Source organism: Euwallacea fornicatus, chromosome 7 (genome assembly GCF_040115645.1).
Source record: "Euwallacea fornicatus isolate EFF26 chromosome 7, ASM4011564v1, whole genome shotgun sequence".
NCBI lineage: Eukaryota > Metazoa > Arthropoda > Insecta > Coleoptera > Curculionidae > Euwallacea > Euwallacea fornicatus.
This window is the reverse complement of record NC_089547.1, coordinates 3,070,195-3,087,986: the sequence shown is the minus strand read 5'-3', so window position 1 is coordinate 3,087,986 and position 17,792 is coordinate 3,070,195. Positions and strand designations below refer to the sequence as shown.

At 35.5% G+C, this 17,792-nt stretch overlaps 1 protein-coding gene across 1 annotated transcript in view; it reads right to left on the bottom strand.

The window, feature by feature from the left end:
* LOC136340380 (uncharacterized) overlaps nt 1-12,317 on the bottom strand; it is a 32,425-nt gene extending 20,108 nt beyond the window's left edge. The window contains exon 1 of the mRNA XM_066284428.1: nt 11,987-12,317. Coding sequence (XP_066140525.1) covers nt 11,987-12,000 — 14 coding nt within the window. The 5' untranslated portion in view covers nt 12,001-12,317. The remainder of the gene's footprint in view (nt 1-11,986) is intronic.
* Nucleotides 12,318-17,792: the final 5,475 nt, after the last annotated feature.

Below are 17,792 nucleotides of genomic sequence, written 5' to 3'. Positions count from 1 at the left end.
CTTGATTGACTAGGACTGCAAGCTGTAATTTCGTTAATGGTTCAATTTCTATTAAGCGTTAAATATTTATATTGAGATACAAATCTTGAATTAAAGTGAGTAGTTCATGACTTAACTGTTGGCGTCTCGTTGGATTTATAAAATAAAATATTAATGGATGCGACGATGTTAATAAAAGTCGTACAAATAACTGTTTTTATAAAAAAAGAAAAATAATAATAAGTCATTTCAGCCATTAATACCATCAATTCTGTGAACCAATTATGGGCTATTTATCTTCTCCTAATCATCATCATCAGGTACTAGTGTATATTTTAAGATGCCTTGTTTTATAATTAACTGATTATGTCAGAAAATGTCTTTTTGCCTAATACATATTTTCATGATTTAAATGATCTATACATTGTTAACTACTAAATTGAGTTAAAATGTTAAAAAAAAAAGATTTGCCGGGTACGCTTGTTGCTTTTTCTGTTATTACCACACATCATTCAATAGGTTTCCAATTTAACCAAGAATTATTATTTTTTTAGTTATTCGACTTTATTGATCGACATACCTTCCTTCAATTCATTCCAATACTCTTCTAACTTTTCGATGTCTTTTTTTCTAGAACGATTTGTCTTTGCTCTCAAAATAGACCTCAGTTTCGGCAATCACTTCTTCATTTGTGCTAAATTTGTTTTTTGATATTTGCAAAAAGTTAATAGCCGCTGGGGGCCAGATCCGTAGAGTACAATGGATGAGGAAGCAACTCGAATGGTATGTTATCTTTGGTGGGAGATTGAGCTTCCATGCCAATTCCCCGATGAAGGTACTAATACTTATTGAAAAGCAATCAGCAAAGCAAGAGTCGGTTTTGTAGTGCCTCTGACTCAACCGGCATTCGATGTTTTGCCTTGAATTTCCCAACGGACAGAATTGGACTATCTAAGTTGAAATTAATTAAATTTAAAAAAAACCCACGCGACTTAATCTCTAACTTTTTTGAGGAGATGAGGCAAAAAAAAAATTAGTTCTCCAAATTCGGAAACTTGCTGAAATATATTAATCCACTTGCAGTAATTATGTTCGCCTAGTGATGAACTAATTAATTAGATGTAGCTGTCAGAGTTTAAATTGGAATAATTGCAATTATCGTCAATGATTCGAACGTTGCGAGATTAATAATTCCGACTTGTTTATAATTATTAGCCCGCGGGTACATGTGTAACAATAATGAGGTTATCCAAATATATTACCATACAATTGCTTCGCTATATTAGAGGCAACCGTAATAACATGGAAATATTGCATTTAAGGAGGCAGATCGGCGTTAGATGGGAACATTACATTTATCGTTTTTTTTCCCAATATTAAAATGGACATTCCATTTCATCATGCTTCCTGCGAATATCTGACGGAGGCATTCCTGTAATTCTTAGATCTAGTACTTTCCAATGCCAACAAATTTCCATATTACAAAGTAAACAAACTATAAATAAACCCACAGTTAAATTTAATTAGATTTTACTGGAAACCCGATTTATTAACTGATACAGGTTTAATACGACGAAATATATCGGGTTCCCTAAGGTGGCCAGTTTTGCTCATTATGGCCGTTTAGACTTAATCATGTTTAATTATGCAAGAAATTTGAAGCAAATCTTTTCACCGTCTCGTCAAACCGTAAAATTAAATCGACGTTCTGGTCGTGACTAGCAGTTTAAACTTATTCTATTACAAGTACAAGTTACAGTGTTATATCCATTGAAATTTTACAGGCGGATTGATGTTATGTGTTGGTATAAGGGAATATGACAGCTCATTTGCCTTCTCATAGAAAATTACCAGAGAGTTTTGAGTGGAAATTTTCCAAAGTGATTATTTCCTTACAGAAATGGTGAAAATATGCATCATTTGGCAAAATTTTTCTTAAGAATTCTTTCTCGATTTAATAATTCAGGACATTGATACAAAGACGGGATGAGCCAGTTTGTTTTTCATTTTTCAGGAGAATAATAAAATTTAAAAAATTGTACACGTGTCTCCAAGTGAACCCTGGCTATAGGAGAATAACATGGGAAATCAGTTTTTATTTTTCTTCTGCTTGCACAGATCATCCGATTAAAAAACTTTGCATGAAGGTCGTAGTACTCAAGATCGTTCATCATTTTTTAAATTTTCTAATTAGATCTGTTTTGGCTCAAAACGTCTCTAAATTTCAAAAATTTGAATTTCCCACGTAACTGTGCGAGGCCACGATTGGTAAGATTGATGGGTGGTCTCTTCGAACAAGCGCTGTAAATATTTTTGTAAATAATGTTAAAGTTTTTTGTTTTCGTTCACTTACTTATTTCTTTTCACTTCTTCTTTGTTACATTTACGTAAAAGGTGAAATAAAAAAAGAAACATTTATTTGACTTGGCGTTTTTACGTTTTTATGGTTAGAGATTTTGTGTTTGTTTAATCCTGACTTTGACTGATTAATGGTGGCCTCGATCGGTTACGCGAGACATTCAAATTTTTGATATTTGAAGGCGTTTTGAACCAACACAGCTTTAGAGCTGTGTTGGTTAGACAATTGAAAAAACTGCAGAATGAGGCTCATTTTGAGAACTATGACCTCCATGTAAAAATTTTTCAATTGGATAATCCATGAAGGTGCAAAAAATAAAAACTGGTTTCCCACGTTTCTGTCCTATGCGCAGAGTTCACCTGGACATCTGTTACATTTTTTTTCTTTTTTTATTCTCCCCCCAAAAAAAAATTACTCATTTCTTTTTTCCACTAATGTCCATAATTATTACCCAACCTTAAAGGCTTCGATTGATGGCGGCTCTTGATCTTGAAAATGACCATCCAGAGCCATGTTTAGCCCCAACATTTCCCCACGTTCTTTTATTTATATTAACCTCTTATCCTTTCTTCTGGTCTGATATAACTTTAATGAGCTCGACGAAAATAGAAAATATACGGCTTTCACTACAAAATTTTCCATATCTTTGTGTAAATTTAACTATATAGACGTCTGTCAAATCAGACTTCTAGTGTCAAACTGTCAGTGTACACATGTAAAACGTAATTTTGACGTTAATGGGATAACCTGAAAAACACATTAACTTAAATCTCAGAACTTTCAGGACTTAATGCGAACTAACAAACTGCATTAACTCTTTTTTCCCTACTAACATAAAAAAAAACTATTACAGGGTGAGTTGAATGACTATAAAAGTACATTTTATCGTCTGTTTTCTCAAACCAGTTAAAAAAACAGGTTAATAATGACAGGCATATGGCTTGTTATTTACCTAGCGAGCGAATCGACCATAATGTAATGGAAATGAGTGTCTAATGAGGCGTCACGATTAATGTCATGATTTACGAGGTGTTATCTGTTTTTTTTTTTACTTTTTTAATAAGTATTTATAATCTTATTTCAGTTCTCAGAAATATATGCATATTTTTGGAAATGAGATTAATCTAAAACGATAGTAAATAAATAAAGTCATCCCTCACATTGATTGAGAAATATCAAGCAAAAAATAATCAGCAATCTTAAACTGTTACTTTTCAAGTAACGTCAAGTATTCCAAGTGCCTTGACTAAAGTTGCCGTAAAACTTTCGAGTAAACTTAGTGAGTGAAGTTTTTTAAAAATTTTGAAATAACCTAAATTTCCAGCCTTAATTAATTTGATCGAAGTCTAATTAATTTAATTATACTTCAAAATATATGAGTAACCAAAGTGAAGTTTTTTCCTTATTTACAAGTTCTGGAACTGTCGTAATCAAGGTTATGTCAAATTTATAATTGAAGTAACAGGTACTGAGGTTTTTGAAGTTGTCTCTAAATTTTCAACTTTTTGAAGTTGCTTTAAGATTTGCAAACAAACTGAAGTGATACTGAATTGAATTGTAACTGAGTAATATCTGAAGTCAACTATAGTTGAGTAATAATCAGTACCTCAAAGTGTTGGTTGGACAGAAAAGGCAGCAGGTAGCTTTGACTCCGAAAGTTTGTAAGCATTAAAGTTTATGCTTACAACTCAAAAGGTTTATTACTAACATCGGAAGCCTCAGGGAGCTCAACAGCTAAAAAGGGGTTCGCATGACTTTAACCCATCAAGAATTAATAGTTTCTTCTTTGAAAAGATGGTTTCTTTGATATTGTAATGGGTGATTTTTAAGAAAAAAAAATCAGATTTTTTTAACTTATTTTTCATATAAGTATTTGCAAGCTTTCGGAACCGTGGAGTGAATAAGAGTTCTGGGTGGAGTGAGATAAAACAAGAATTAACAGAGTTGAAAAATGTAATAAATATATAAGCAAACCTAATTTAACCTAACCCTAGCCAAAGCCAACAAAACCTGAACGAACCTAATTAAACCATTCTTACCCAAATAAAAACAAACATATAATATAATTTAAAAACAGTTAAAATTGATATGGTGAGTTTGGCTATGGTTAGGTTAGGTTAGATCAGGATCCATTATATTAGTTACTACATTTTTGTTTACCTCATCCAGTATCCCTATTCACTCTACCACGCCTTCGAAAACTTACAAATGCCCATGTGGAAAATAAGTTCAAAAATCAGCAATTTTTCATAATGGGTTATGTATTTCAATGCCAAAGAAGACATTTTTCCAAAGAAGAAACTAATCATTTTTGGTGGTTTAAAGTGATATGTCACCCTAAAATGGTTTATTCCATCTTTCGCTTGTGTGGTTGGGAAGAAACATCAAATCAAAGTTTTTCATTCTCGAACGAATTAGCCGCCTCACATTCTTCGGTAAACAGGTGTTGGAAACCGAAATAATTACAATCCTAATGGACTTCCAGCTTTCATGATTAAGCTTCCAGTAATAAATAAACTAACTTCAAGCGGAATACTTTAAAAGACAGATTCACTTTGCCTTTTTGTGCTTAATTTAGCAAATCGGGTGCGGTCTACCATAATATAGCCATGTCTAATTCCATTGAAATCCGAACAACAGACCGTGTTTTATGCTTTTGACATTTTTTAAGTCCAAACAGCTATGCCGACAATTTTTTAAACGTCTGGTGCTTGTTATCGGGGCTTATTTATCTGAATCGGCTATTCCATTCGAATTAGCTTCGAAATAAAGTTAACCGTTGTTTGATCTATTGGCTATAAAGGTCTTAAGTTGCACGATAGAATTTAATAACACCTGTCACTAATTTAAAATGCTCTTAAATGCTTCCTGATGCTGAAAATAAAAATATATGCCTAGGCACCTCATTATCTACTAAACATTCATTGATCATTAAATTAATGAACAGGCTGCCACCGTACTTCCTTGCAATTGCTTCTTAGATGCTGATGTGTAATCATATATCATTACTTATAAAAGTAATTTGAAGCAATATTTTCCAAGGGGGAAAATTCCTGGTGAAATTGCATTAACCGGACACGTCTGCTTTGGAGGGGGCAGGAAAGAGCAACTCCTAAGCGAATTGTTCATACCTGGGATGTCACCCCACTGTATTTTTTTTACAGGGACCAAACCATCAAACATAAATCTGAATGAGACAGTCAGGAATCCAATAACTCCGTGGACAAGGATGATTGATTTGATAATTACCTTATGAATTATTGAATGCCTGTCATCTGTGCATGTTACTTTTCTTTCGCTTATTTTTACAGGAGTTTTTGTATAGTTGTTCGTGCATTTGACTTCGATGGAAGTTGCGTATAATAGCGATTTGTAAAAAGGGCAAATGAGACATGTTAATGGTGTCTTCGTCAATTATGTAACAAATCTGGTAGATCTTTTCGAAGGATGCAAACGTGGCGAAGCATCGCCCCTCGCCGGACACCTCCACGTTCACCTCGTCATTCGCCTCGCCAAGAATTGAACATCGCTCCTGATTACCATAATGAAGAAATTCGTATCACCGTTTATCGTAGGCCGTTTGTCTAGTTTCGAACGAGAGGCAGTAAAAGTGACTGATTCTGGTAATGATGATGACCCGCGAGACTCCTTCATATAGTGGCTATTATTAATTACGTTGTGTTTATGTTAAATTTGGTCTGGTCCCTCGAGCAACACCAACGTTCCGTTCCTCTACCCTCAGCGTGCATTTGGTCCTTCCACCAGAGAGAACATATGGGATACTGCTGATTAAACGCAACGTGCACTGTTGCCGTATGGGGGGAGTGGGGGAGTCGACATAACCAATCACAGAACAAGTTTCAAGTACCTCGCCGGTCAAAAACAAAATATTTTGTTCCTCATTCTGCGGCAATGTGAGGGGCGAGGTGCGATGCTCAGCGAACGACCTCAATTTGTCTGCACTTACATGATTCTATTACTTTAATCAATAGAAATTATCAATTTCATTGCCGTTTTGCGATCATAAACAATTTCTCTGAGGCATTGAAGCAACAGTAACTTAAATTAAATCAATTTATTGGTCATCACTCAGTTGTAGTTATCGTCCCCACTCCAATTCGTGTGGTTCAGTTTACACCTTCCTTCCAAGTCTTTACACTCAATAAATTTCAATTGGTAATTACATGTGCCGGTAGCCTGTAATTTCCAGTGAATTACGAGACATTAGAATACACTTAGAATGATCGATATTATATCGTCTAATAGCAGCAACTCATGTTCTGGTGAAATCATGAGTAAATTCCCTCATCCCGATTCCTCAGATAAGGTTATTATATCCTCATTTTTTCTCATTAGTTTCGGTGCGGTTAATCTAAATACATTGTTTACTATACAAAATCCCACTTAAAACCAAAGTGAGGTATTTCCAAGCATAAAATGAATTCAAAATAAAGAAAAATATCTTCATTATAAAAACGCGCCAGAACTGTTAAGCTTATCATTATTTTCTAGCTGCATGTCTGGTATTAAAAAGGATGGAAAAAAATATTACGTACTAGACCATATCATGCAATAATAACCAACCATATGAAATTCAATTTATCCCAGAGTGAACCGATTCAATATAGGAAAGAAAACTACGTAACTCCCGGTGCCAAAGTACCATAATTAAAGCTAAATACCGAGGAAACAGGTTTATGGGACCGCTGGCGATGGTATGCTGGGTAGCCCGAAATTTTTCAATGCATGTAAAATCAATGCCACCATGTTCACAATACGCTCATTTATTATTCGATAATAGTGATTGATGGCCGATCTTGGCGGCTTGGCCGGGATTTGTCACTCCAGTCACTGATTATTAGATTATATTAGTATCAGAGATTTTTCCAAAAAACGAAGGAACATTAATTTTAATATCTATTGCAGTATTTTAGGCCGCGTTCCGTCGTTTACCCGCACGGCAAAAATCACTAATTTAGGATTTGAAACTTTACAATGGCCTTTAACCACCAAGTTCGTCCAGATCAGAGTAAAATCCCTCAAATTTACTCAAAAAAATTCTACGTTTCAAATTAATCTAATCGAGAATTTTCAATGCGAACATGGTTGCATTTTCAGTTTGACAGAAATTTTCGAAAATCCGTTAAACAACCTTGACGGTTTCAGTATTTTCCGCGTTTTTGAATGGGCAATGCGAGTATGATCATAACACGGATTTGTTATAGGAGTCCCCTCGTAACTCCCTTTAAATCACACACCCATGGTTTTTTTCATGGTATTTTTTTACTCGGTCGAATTTTCATTAAAATCAAAAATCCCGAAAATCTGAACTGCACCACTATTTTCATACTTTCTGCACTGATCCGAATGTAATGAAATCAACAGACAGACAGATGCTGTAGAACATGCACTCGAAGGATAATTATTGCAGACCCTCGTAAACCCTTAAATGACACACATCGAGTGATTAATTAGAATTTACATAATTCAAAGCACTAATTAATAGGCAGTATTTCTTCACTTTTATCAAGATAATCTCAAACCGACCTAAGATTTATATCGTTCGTGTCTTTATCCGAATGAATCATGGGTCTGGGCATCCTATTATCCGCAAACACTTATAATTTTTATTGAATTACTACCACTGGCATCTACTGAGCAAGTGGTATTTAATATTATTCCATTATCTTCTTCCTCTGCATAATCATCCTGTACTTGGGCAAGTGCGGTTAATTAAAATTTACGGGTGTTTTATTGGCGAAATTTGGGCCGATGCATAATTTTTGTGGGCGATTTTAATAATCGTAGATAGATTTAAATTAAGCAGAGATTGATTAATTTTTATCAGCAAAAACATGCGAATGAAATCTATTGGGTGGGTGAGTTTATTCCGTAACTTTTCCATCTGTTTAAATTTGCCTTTATATTTAAAGTGCTCTAAAAGAGCGATATTTAAAGCACCTAATCACCCTGAAACACGTACAGTTATGTACGTTAAGTTAAAGTAAAAGTTACTTTACAATAAAATAACCAAGACAGAAGCTCCCATCTCTGCTTTGTTTCAATTTCGGCATTATGTTTTCGCCCTCGTGCGTTTTCAGAAATAGCGACTCGGACTCTGAAAATAAATAACCACTTGAAGGATTATTATCCACGAAGCTAGAAGTGTTAAAGCAACTTCTTGTAAGTGAGTTTTTTTCTAGGCAACGATCTAATGAATAGATGAAAAAAACATTCTAAGTATAACTAGGGATTATGTAAATTAATGGTGACAAACTGCTATAAGAAATAAGTGAAACCCGCGACATTGTATGTTTGATGTGGTTTGTTGATTATTTACGAGGATTACATGCAAGTGAAACAAAACTAAATCCGATTTTTTAATTCAGAAGTGTGCAATAGAGTATCATTAGTGTCAGAGATTAAGCAGTTTTAAAAAGGAAATACATAAATTGATTTTTCCATCCACTGAGCATTAACGCGTCTGTTCATTCTATGCAAAATCGATCATTCGTCATCCACTTTAATGCTCGATTTTTCAATGATTTGTCACGCATGTCAATTCGCAGTAGCTCTGGAAAAAAAATTATGGGACTTTTCGCTACGCAGTATTTGAGAAACCGTCAAAAACTGTCGCTAGAACCAAGCTTAGTTTGCCAGTGCGGGAAAGTAACTTTGCCGCACTTAGCTGTTTACATCACGAGCGAAGGAGGTATCTCTCATTATATGAGCGTGAAATGTTGCGCACGAGCCACAGGCGAGAGCGGCAATCACGTGAGATTGTGAATCGCATGATTGCCGCTCTCGCCGGCGGTTACGGCCCTTGATGTAAGAGAAATAAAAAAATATACGACTCGCATGTAGAAGATTAAAGAGATATTATTGGGCCGTAAAACGTTGGGCAAACGAAGATTGGTCCCGCCGCGAAAATTTCATGCACGATGCGAAGGAGAGGACATCGATTCCATTTGATAATGCAGTCCTTCTCGCAACCAGTTCTACGTATAGAGGTTCAAATACGACCGATGTTTTCCTATACAGAGTGCCCATTAAACATACGGCAAAAATTCAGGGGGCCATTTCCTGGACTATTCTAAGAGTATTTTATCCTTTGATGATCTTTGAAAGGCCTCTTTGTGCTGAAGAAACAAATAAAAGTTTTCGACCATAGCAACATTTTATTACGTAATATTACATGTAAAGCTTCTTAATCTTCAGGAACTGGCGAAAATGACTACCTCGAGCTAGGATGCAAGAATCTAATCTTCTCCTGATTGACTGTTGAATTATTTCAAGAACACCAGAGTGGTTTCTCGCTGAGTTACACACATAGATTAAGGAGTTTTTCATGTAATACTTTGTAATAAAATGTAGCTATTGTGGAGTATTTTTCTCACCTTGTATCTTCGGAAGAAAGAGGCTTTTCAAAAATCGTGATGGGGTAACTTCCTAAAATATTTCAGGGAGCAACCCCCTGAAGTTTTGTCGCTCGTTTAACGCACACCCTGTATAATCTTGTACATGTAAATAGAAAACTATTATACCTAGTTATTGGGGTAAAGGCGGTTAAAAAATTAATAGGCGTCATTTTTACTTTACAGCCCGTTGCCATGGGCGATATGCCGCAGAAACAAAACAATTCGGAAACCCTTATTTCCGCTATGGGAACTAAGATGTAAACAAATAATATCGATCCATTTGTGCATAAATAACTGTTTCGTTAGATTGATTGATTGATTGATAGAACACCCGCCGGTTTCATCATTTTCTTTCGTCAACCAGGTGGCAGCTATAATTAGAATAGTATTCGTTATCATCGCATTTAAATTCTTATGAAACTTCGTGCTTCTTTAAACAAGCCTTCAACCTGGCTACGAAGAAGTGAGCAATTGTATGCGAATATCTGGAACATGAAATTGCTTTCTAGAAACCGAGAATACAAAGTGCCATGGATATAGAAATAGTTCTTCAATGCTAGCTCCGACAGGGCAGTAATGCCCTTAAATTACCCGAAATAAGTCGCTTTTATAAGAAATTTGAATAATTTTTAGGAGTAGTAATTCAGCATTGTCACGCGATATTATTTGGGTAAAATGGGATTCTCGTCTTGGCTTACCAATACGGCCAATAAACTGCTTGAAAAGGAAACATAATAGATAAAATTTTTAAACGTGTGTTCTTTTCTTTTAGGAAGAAAACCTACATGCTAAAACTAAAATAACGTGTATGAAAATTAGCTAGGGGTGAACTCCATGTAGTATGATAAAAAAAAGTTTTACGAGTACATTGGCATTCGTTTTGCCTCTTCAAAACATGTTTTAATTCACAAAACCTGTTTCTGTGGGGAAAAATGTAAAACAAAATAGCTTTTAACTGATTAAAATTATAAACAAAAGAGCTGTATCGCTATTTTTTTCTTAATGATATTAAAAACCTAAGAAAAACAAGGGAAACGCACAGAAAGTGTCATAAACAAACCAGGATTTACCCTTTAAAACTCACAGTCGATTCTAAAATTTACTACGAATAATTATGAATCATACCTAGATACGTCGGACCAAACCAAATTTATCTTCAGTACGAATGCTTTATTTCAAAACGGACTGTAACAATTTCAAATAAGAGATGGGTTTCTATTTCCATATTTCGAGAGCTAAGCCCAGATAACTAATGTGCCCAGTGAAACAAAACTCCATATCAGATTCACATATTTTCTGTATTCTCCGATCACATTTCACATCAGCTTGAATCGAGACTTTTCTGCAGCTTTGATTTCACAGCCAGGATACGTAAATTGTTATAGGTATTTTTGTGAAAGCAGTTCCATCTCAAATTAACCTTCATGGGTATTAAAATTCCCAATGGCCTGTATAAGGAAGTGACAAATTTTGTTAAAACCAACTTGGCAGGTGCAAATGGTTAAAACTGGGAAATATTTCCTATCCAAATTTAGCAGCAGCAAAATCTGGATTACGAATTTGTTACTTAATTTTTACTCTTAGCACTTCTATGCCATCTCGCAAATGCTCAATTCCGCCTTTCCTAATCAGTATCAAAAGTACTGCACACAGTTTTATTTATTTAGGAAGGTGCTAATATTTAAAATGCATTTGCGCCATTTAAGGATAGAAGACTCAATAATCCAATGAAAAGGAGTTATGCCTGAAAGAAACATAATTACATGCTAAATGGGTACCTGCTGAAATTTTTACTCATTTATTCATAGGGCTAAACTGAGACGAAGCCAGCCTAGTAGCCATCAGTTTTAATACCGAATTATTAATGTTCTGTCAACTTTAACTGCAAACCAATTTCCATAGAAACCAATTTTTTTCCTAGGGAAAAAAACATTTTATAAATTTCCCACAGAGCGAAGTAAATCCTGGGAACGATTGCCAAAGTACTTCATTCACAGTTGTAGTGACAACAAAAAGATCGTGTAATTTGTGTCTACAGGCACTCGAAATCATATAATCCTACAAGGCTTAATTATAATACGCATTCCGCCTTTAATAAATCACCATGTCTTGGTCAAGTATACGATTTTAAGGCCAATTTAATTCATAGACCTAGCTAATAAGAATTGCAAATCTCTGATTTTCTTGGTAATTATTAACCGCACAATTTTCCCGATTTTTTGACACTTACCTGTAAGAATACATTGTTACACAATCGCTTACTAAATAGCTGCTTCAATCAAACTCAAACCTTCCCAAAACCCACTAAGTAGTTCTAAGCGCAAGTTTTAAAGTCACACTTAATTCATCAAATTGCATTAAGCAATTTTAGGAGACACTGTGCAAATTTCCCACGGAAATTTACGAGGGAAAAAGGAAATCCCGGAAACGATTGTGATAAATCTCAGTCATTCACGATGTGTAACAGAAAAGATCGCACGATTTCTACTCTGTACGGAGTACGGACCGCTCGTGTGTGCTTTTGCCGATAAGGACAAACGGGGAATAAAAGCTGCCTTGGTGGAAAAGCCCTCAAATAGTGCCTGCCGGTTCTTCTCCTGTCGACTTCTCGAAGAAGTTTACTTTACCGGTCATACAGAGTGAAGCGTATAAAAGAAATTCGATATTTGGATGTCGCGAAACGGCTATTCTTATTTGTGCTTTGTCGTGACTGCCCACCGAGTGACTGACCGCTAATATTGGGGTTTATTAGAAGATATCTGTTTAAAAAAGAGTGGTCTAAATTGCGCTCGAAGGACCAGTTTATGATGAAATGCATTAAATTTTTGTGAAGAAGACGAGATAGAACACGAACACATGAGAAAAATGCTTGTAACTTCACAGGGAATCTATCAATCCTACAAAATATTGGTTGCGTGTAATATGACAAAAATTGAACGCGATCCTATAGTTTTGCAACGCCCTGTACGATCCGAATTCTGGATATAACCGCTCAAGATTATTTTTCAATTTAATTCTTTTATTAGCTACACCTTTCTTTACTCCATGCCCCGTACTCACACAGTTTGAACATACTGTATTAGCACCAATACACAATTTACATCGGAAACTATAAGAACTTTTGTTAAATCGTAACAAAATTGCACAGCTAAGTTACTCCGCAAAGCCCGGAACAAAGGGGAACTTGCAAAAATATTGTCATTATTTTTTAATATTATACAAGCTGTCTCGAAAAAGACGGGCGAAGCTATTACTCAGTTATGATAGTTGTAGAGTTCGATAAACTAAAAAGCAAATAAAATATTATCTTGCAAACGACTAAATAATGTCAAAGGTGATTTTTTAAAACTGAACCCCTGCTTCAGGTGCCAAATTTAGAACTTCAAATGGGGCTCGGTAGTTTTGTTTAACATTTTTTGATAGAAAACGTTTTTTTTTAAGTTGTTGATGTATGACAAGTTTATGCTAAATCAACTTTAGCACTAATAACTATTTTTTCCACTAAAGAACTAATTAACAAAAAAAACACTTGCGGCATATCTACTCACAGAAACATGTAAGCATGAATTATGGGATTTCAATAGATAAGGACGGTCTTATCTTGTCCCTTCTCGCTAGGTGTCATCTGGGCTCCACTGGTCCATGGCGTCAGGCATCTTTGTAGAAGAAAATACAATAGAATAAGATAGTACGAAACGCGTAGGACATCACAGATGATCCCTTAACGATACAGATGGTTGCATAATTAATGTTGTTCAAATTGTTCAGTTAAAAACTGTTTTTACATTAATTTGTCGTACATAATCGAATTCAGAAAAATATTTTCTATTAAAAAGTGTAAAAAAAAATTACGGAGCTCTATTTGAAAGTCTGAAGTTGCCACTTGAAGCAGACGAAATTGTTTTAAACAAATCAACTTTGACGTACGCTAAAAAAGAACATTTTATTGGGTTTCTAGTTAATCAAAATGCGTTTCTAAATCACTGAGTTATAGTTGCAGCCGTTTTTTCTTGGACAGCCTGTACATTACTACGGACACTTTTCTTCGCATGCAGAAAAGATTAGAAATGGAATTTACCTGAAAAATAAAGCAAGCATACAGGTACCATGCAGCTTTCTCCTACCGTCATTGAGATATTAATTATACACGCGATTAAAAGCGATTAATTACGACTATTTCTACAAGGCCACATCGTACATTTAATTCATCGTGAAGATTACTCAAATAATTACCACAATACAGTGAAGTCTGCTTAAAGGGCTGTCTACACTTAACTTTTTAACTTCAGCCTTGCATGATGTAAGAGCAACCAACAACGACAAATACAAATCATGCAGCCACATTATTCAAACTTTCGCTCAGTCTTTTGCTCAGTCCCCTTGTTTACCGTCTTGTTTGTAGATACAAAGATACACAAGGCTCCATGCCATCAGGCTTTTGTAAGTTTGTCAAACTAATTCAGTTCATGCAAGACATCAGGCTCTCCGTCTCCACGCCTCTTGTTGTGTGACAAATCGGACATGAGTGGACAAGACTGACGACATAACCAGGGTTCGATTGTGATTCCAATCAATAAGGGGACGAAACGGTGATGTTAGATTACGGATTAAAAAACATTGATCATGGATTTTTGTCTGCAGTATTTCGTATTTAGGATTTGCAATTTGGAACTTTTTTACATTGTGGACTTCTTACTGTTTCATAGAAATCCATGAGATTGGGAACACTGTATGGTCAGCCATACAGGGCGTCCCAAAAATGCATATAAAAAATAGTGTAATGAGATTATTTGGGTCGATACATTAAGATTTGGTTCAAAAATTATGCCAAAAAAGTACCTCGTTTAGAGGCTATTGACGGCCAGTTCTTGAAGATAAAACATATTTTTTGCTATACCTGGATAGTGCTTCAATGGGTTTCAATGAAACCCATTGTGCACTTCATTAATTCATTAGTACAGGGATTATGTTCGTGTAACATTTATGCCTCTTCGTATGTGCAAGAGGTAATTTCTTAGCCATCTTCGTACAAAAATGACAAGAAGTTTTCACTGAGTAGTTGTATTTTATTGATTTTTTCCTGATGATGTATTGGCCCGTTTTTCAACTTTTCTGTCCGATTTTCTGCCTACAACAGCAAATCATCAAAGATTTTTACTAATTTAAAATACGAATTAATATAAAAACAAATATCCAATTATACGTTTTCATTTAATTACTATTGAAAGACAAATTCATTAGTTACTCTCCTACGTCTTTTAGACCACCCATTAATAAAATCCGAGAAGCTGGTTAATTATTGTTGTTATAAGAGATCATTAGGGGAGGTCCCTTAGATGATTCATGGTACTGCAGAAAGATATTAGTCATTAGGGAATTTAATATTTTCTCTTTTCACACTTGTGGTTGACTCTATCACCAAGCTGAAACCGACTGGAGCAAATAAATAAAAAAGTTGTTAAATAACATCCAATTAGAGTGACAAATTTACGCATGCAACTTTCAAGTTGACGGCGAATCTTTTTTTAATGTTTTAAGGGGCAATTTGTGAATTGATGTTTTGCCGACCTTGCTCTTCTACCTCTTCTACCTGCTATAAATCTTCCGAAAAACGTCTGGGGTACGCATACTCCAACGCCATAATTTTAATTTCAAAGGTATCACACGAAGCTGTGTTCCTGTTTAGATATGTGTTATAAAACCCGCTAAAATCTACATGCTTTATATCTCATGCAACCACTGGTTTACGACCTTTATGAAATATTTTACAATCTACATTCTTTGCGGTGTTCTTTGTGTGTATGCTATACTGCTCAAACAGAATTTAGAAGCGTGATTCAAATATGCGAGTTCTCCAAGAAATTCGAGATCTTGGGGAGACTTTTACTTATGTTGTCGGAATTTATAAAGAACACGACTAAAGAGTCATGTAAACAACTGATCCATACATAATGATCATTAAAAAAAAATGATAAAAAATTAATAGCGGTTTCATGGAGAAAGGGCGCATTTCGCTTGTTGCTCCGTTACTTATAAGAGTAACATCCTACCCTCTCTGCTTGTTTGAAAAACATCAATTTAATTTCCATTCACAATTCAAATAATCACACTGTTTTACAAATTACAACTTCAATCATTATTAACAATCTTCAATAATATCAATAGCCACGAATAGGCTGTTGATTAGGCTAAATTGTGCAATTTTGCCTCAACTCAAGCCACCTCGTATCTCTTGCAGTTTCCGAGATCCCAATGTTGTGCCTCGAATTCGGACCGCCCTTTGCAGTAGCCAATTGTCTATTGAATGGTGAGCTCGTCCGTGTGCCAGATGAGTACGGTCATTTTGTCATCTGTCCCAAAACTTTTGAGGAATTTATAGATTTATGCTAATTCCCGTTTTACTGCTGTTAATCCTTATGGCCAGTGTTGGTTTCGCTCGTTTTGTGGGGATTTGTATACACGACACTGAACATAGACACGACACGAACATAGACACGACTATGCACACGACTATGCACACGTAAGTTCTCTATGTAAATGAGGTTTAAAAAATAAGAAAACGTCGAGCAATCACTACGACAATTTTTGTGAACGGGGAACATCGCTGATTTCGGGGGGGTTTGCCTCCTTCAAGATTCCTGTATAAAATTGGGAATTTATAGGTCAATTAATCGTTGATAAGATCAAAAATTCAGGAAAGAATCTTGGTCTTGAATTTCTTGATTATCGACAAATCCGGAACATTTCGAAGAAGACATTCTATCGATTTTATGCTTTCTGGCTTATAATCGTTCGTTGGACCGTCCTTCTTACTTTTTCATCCAAAAATAGCACTTGCTAATTAAATGCGGACGAAAATATCCTGTATGCTATACGAATACGATAAACCCAAACGATTAAACGTAGATTTTACGATCCAATTGGAATTTTTATGAGCTACGTAAGTGAAGTTAGTTCAGTGTCTATTATTGTGCCTTCAGGGTGGCCAAAAAACGGTGGTTGTTAATTTTACATAGTTTTATGACGCTCGAACGGGCGCTCCAAATGCGGAAATGTAATGGAAAACATTATAAATTAAAATTGTGTCTAACAAAGTTACTTCCTTATAATAAAAATGTATTAGAGCATCGAAATTCACTATTCTTAATTCGCCTGAATTGAGTCAATTACGCGAACCTCCTCGTTCGAACTCAAGTTTTTCACTGAGCATCGCACCTCACCTCTCACATCGCCGTAGAACGAAGAACAAAATATTTTGTTTTCGAGCGACGAGGTGCTTGACACTCGCTTTGCGATTGGTTATGTCAACCCCCCGCTCCCTCCACACGACAGCAGTGCACGTTGCGTTTAATCAGCAGTATCCCATATGTTCTCTCTGGTGGAAGGACCAAATGCACGCTGAGGGTAGATTAAATAAATGTCTGGTGCTGCTTGAGGGACTAGACCAAATTTATCATGAACACGGCATAATTAATAACAGCCACCATATCAAAATATTTGGCAGGTTACTATCACTATCTGAGACAGACAACATTTTGACTGCCCCTCTGTTCCTAAAAACCTAGACAAATGAACTATGATAAACCTCGATGTCAACTTCTTCGTTATTTTAATCAGCGACGATATTCAATTCTCAGCGAGGTGAATGGGGAGGTGAACGTCGAGGTGAATGGGGAGGTATGATGTTTCACTATCTTTTTACCCTGCCTACGGTATAATTCTGGAATGCAACCTTTTTTCAAATCCAAATAGATCAGACTAATATTTATCTTAAAGCATATCAATTTCAAACGAATGTTCCATGCCCTATAAACACATTACTTTCATTAAAACCGTCCCCTTTCTAACGTTCTTTTCGCTTTCTTTCAAACGTCCCTGCCTGTTAAAAGTAAAGCTGATGTTTATGCGTTCTGGCAGCTCTCAACTTCTTTGTTTTTAAGACAGGATAATGATGTACCTTTGTTGTTATTTTTACCCCCATTGGAAGGTTCATCTGGAAAATTGGGGGCCCGAATATGTTATAGAAGTCTGGAATA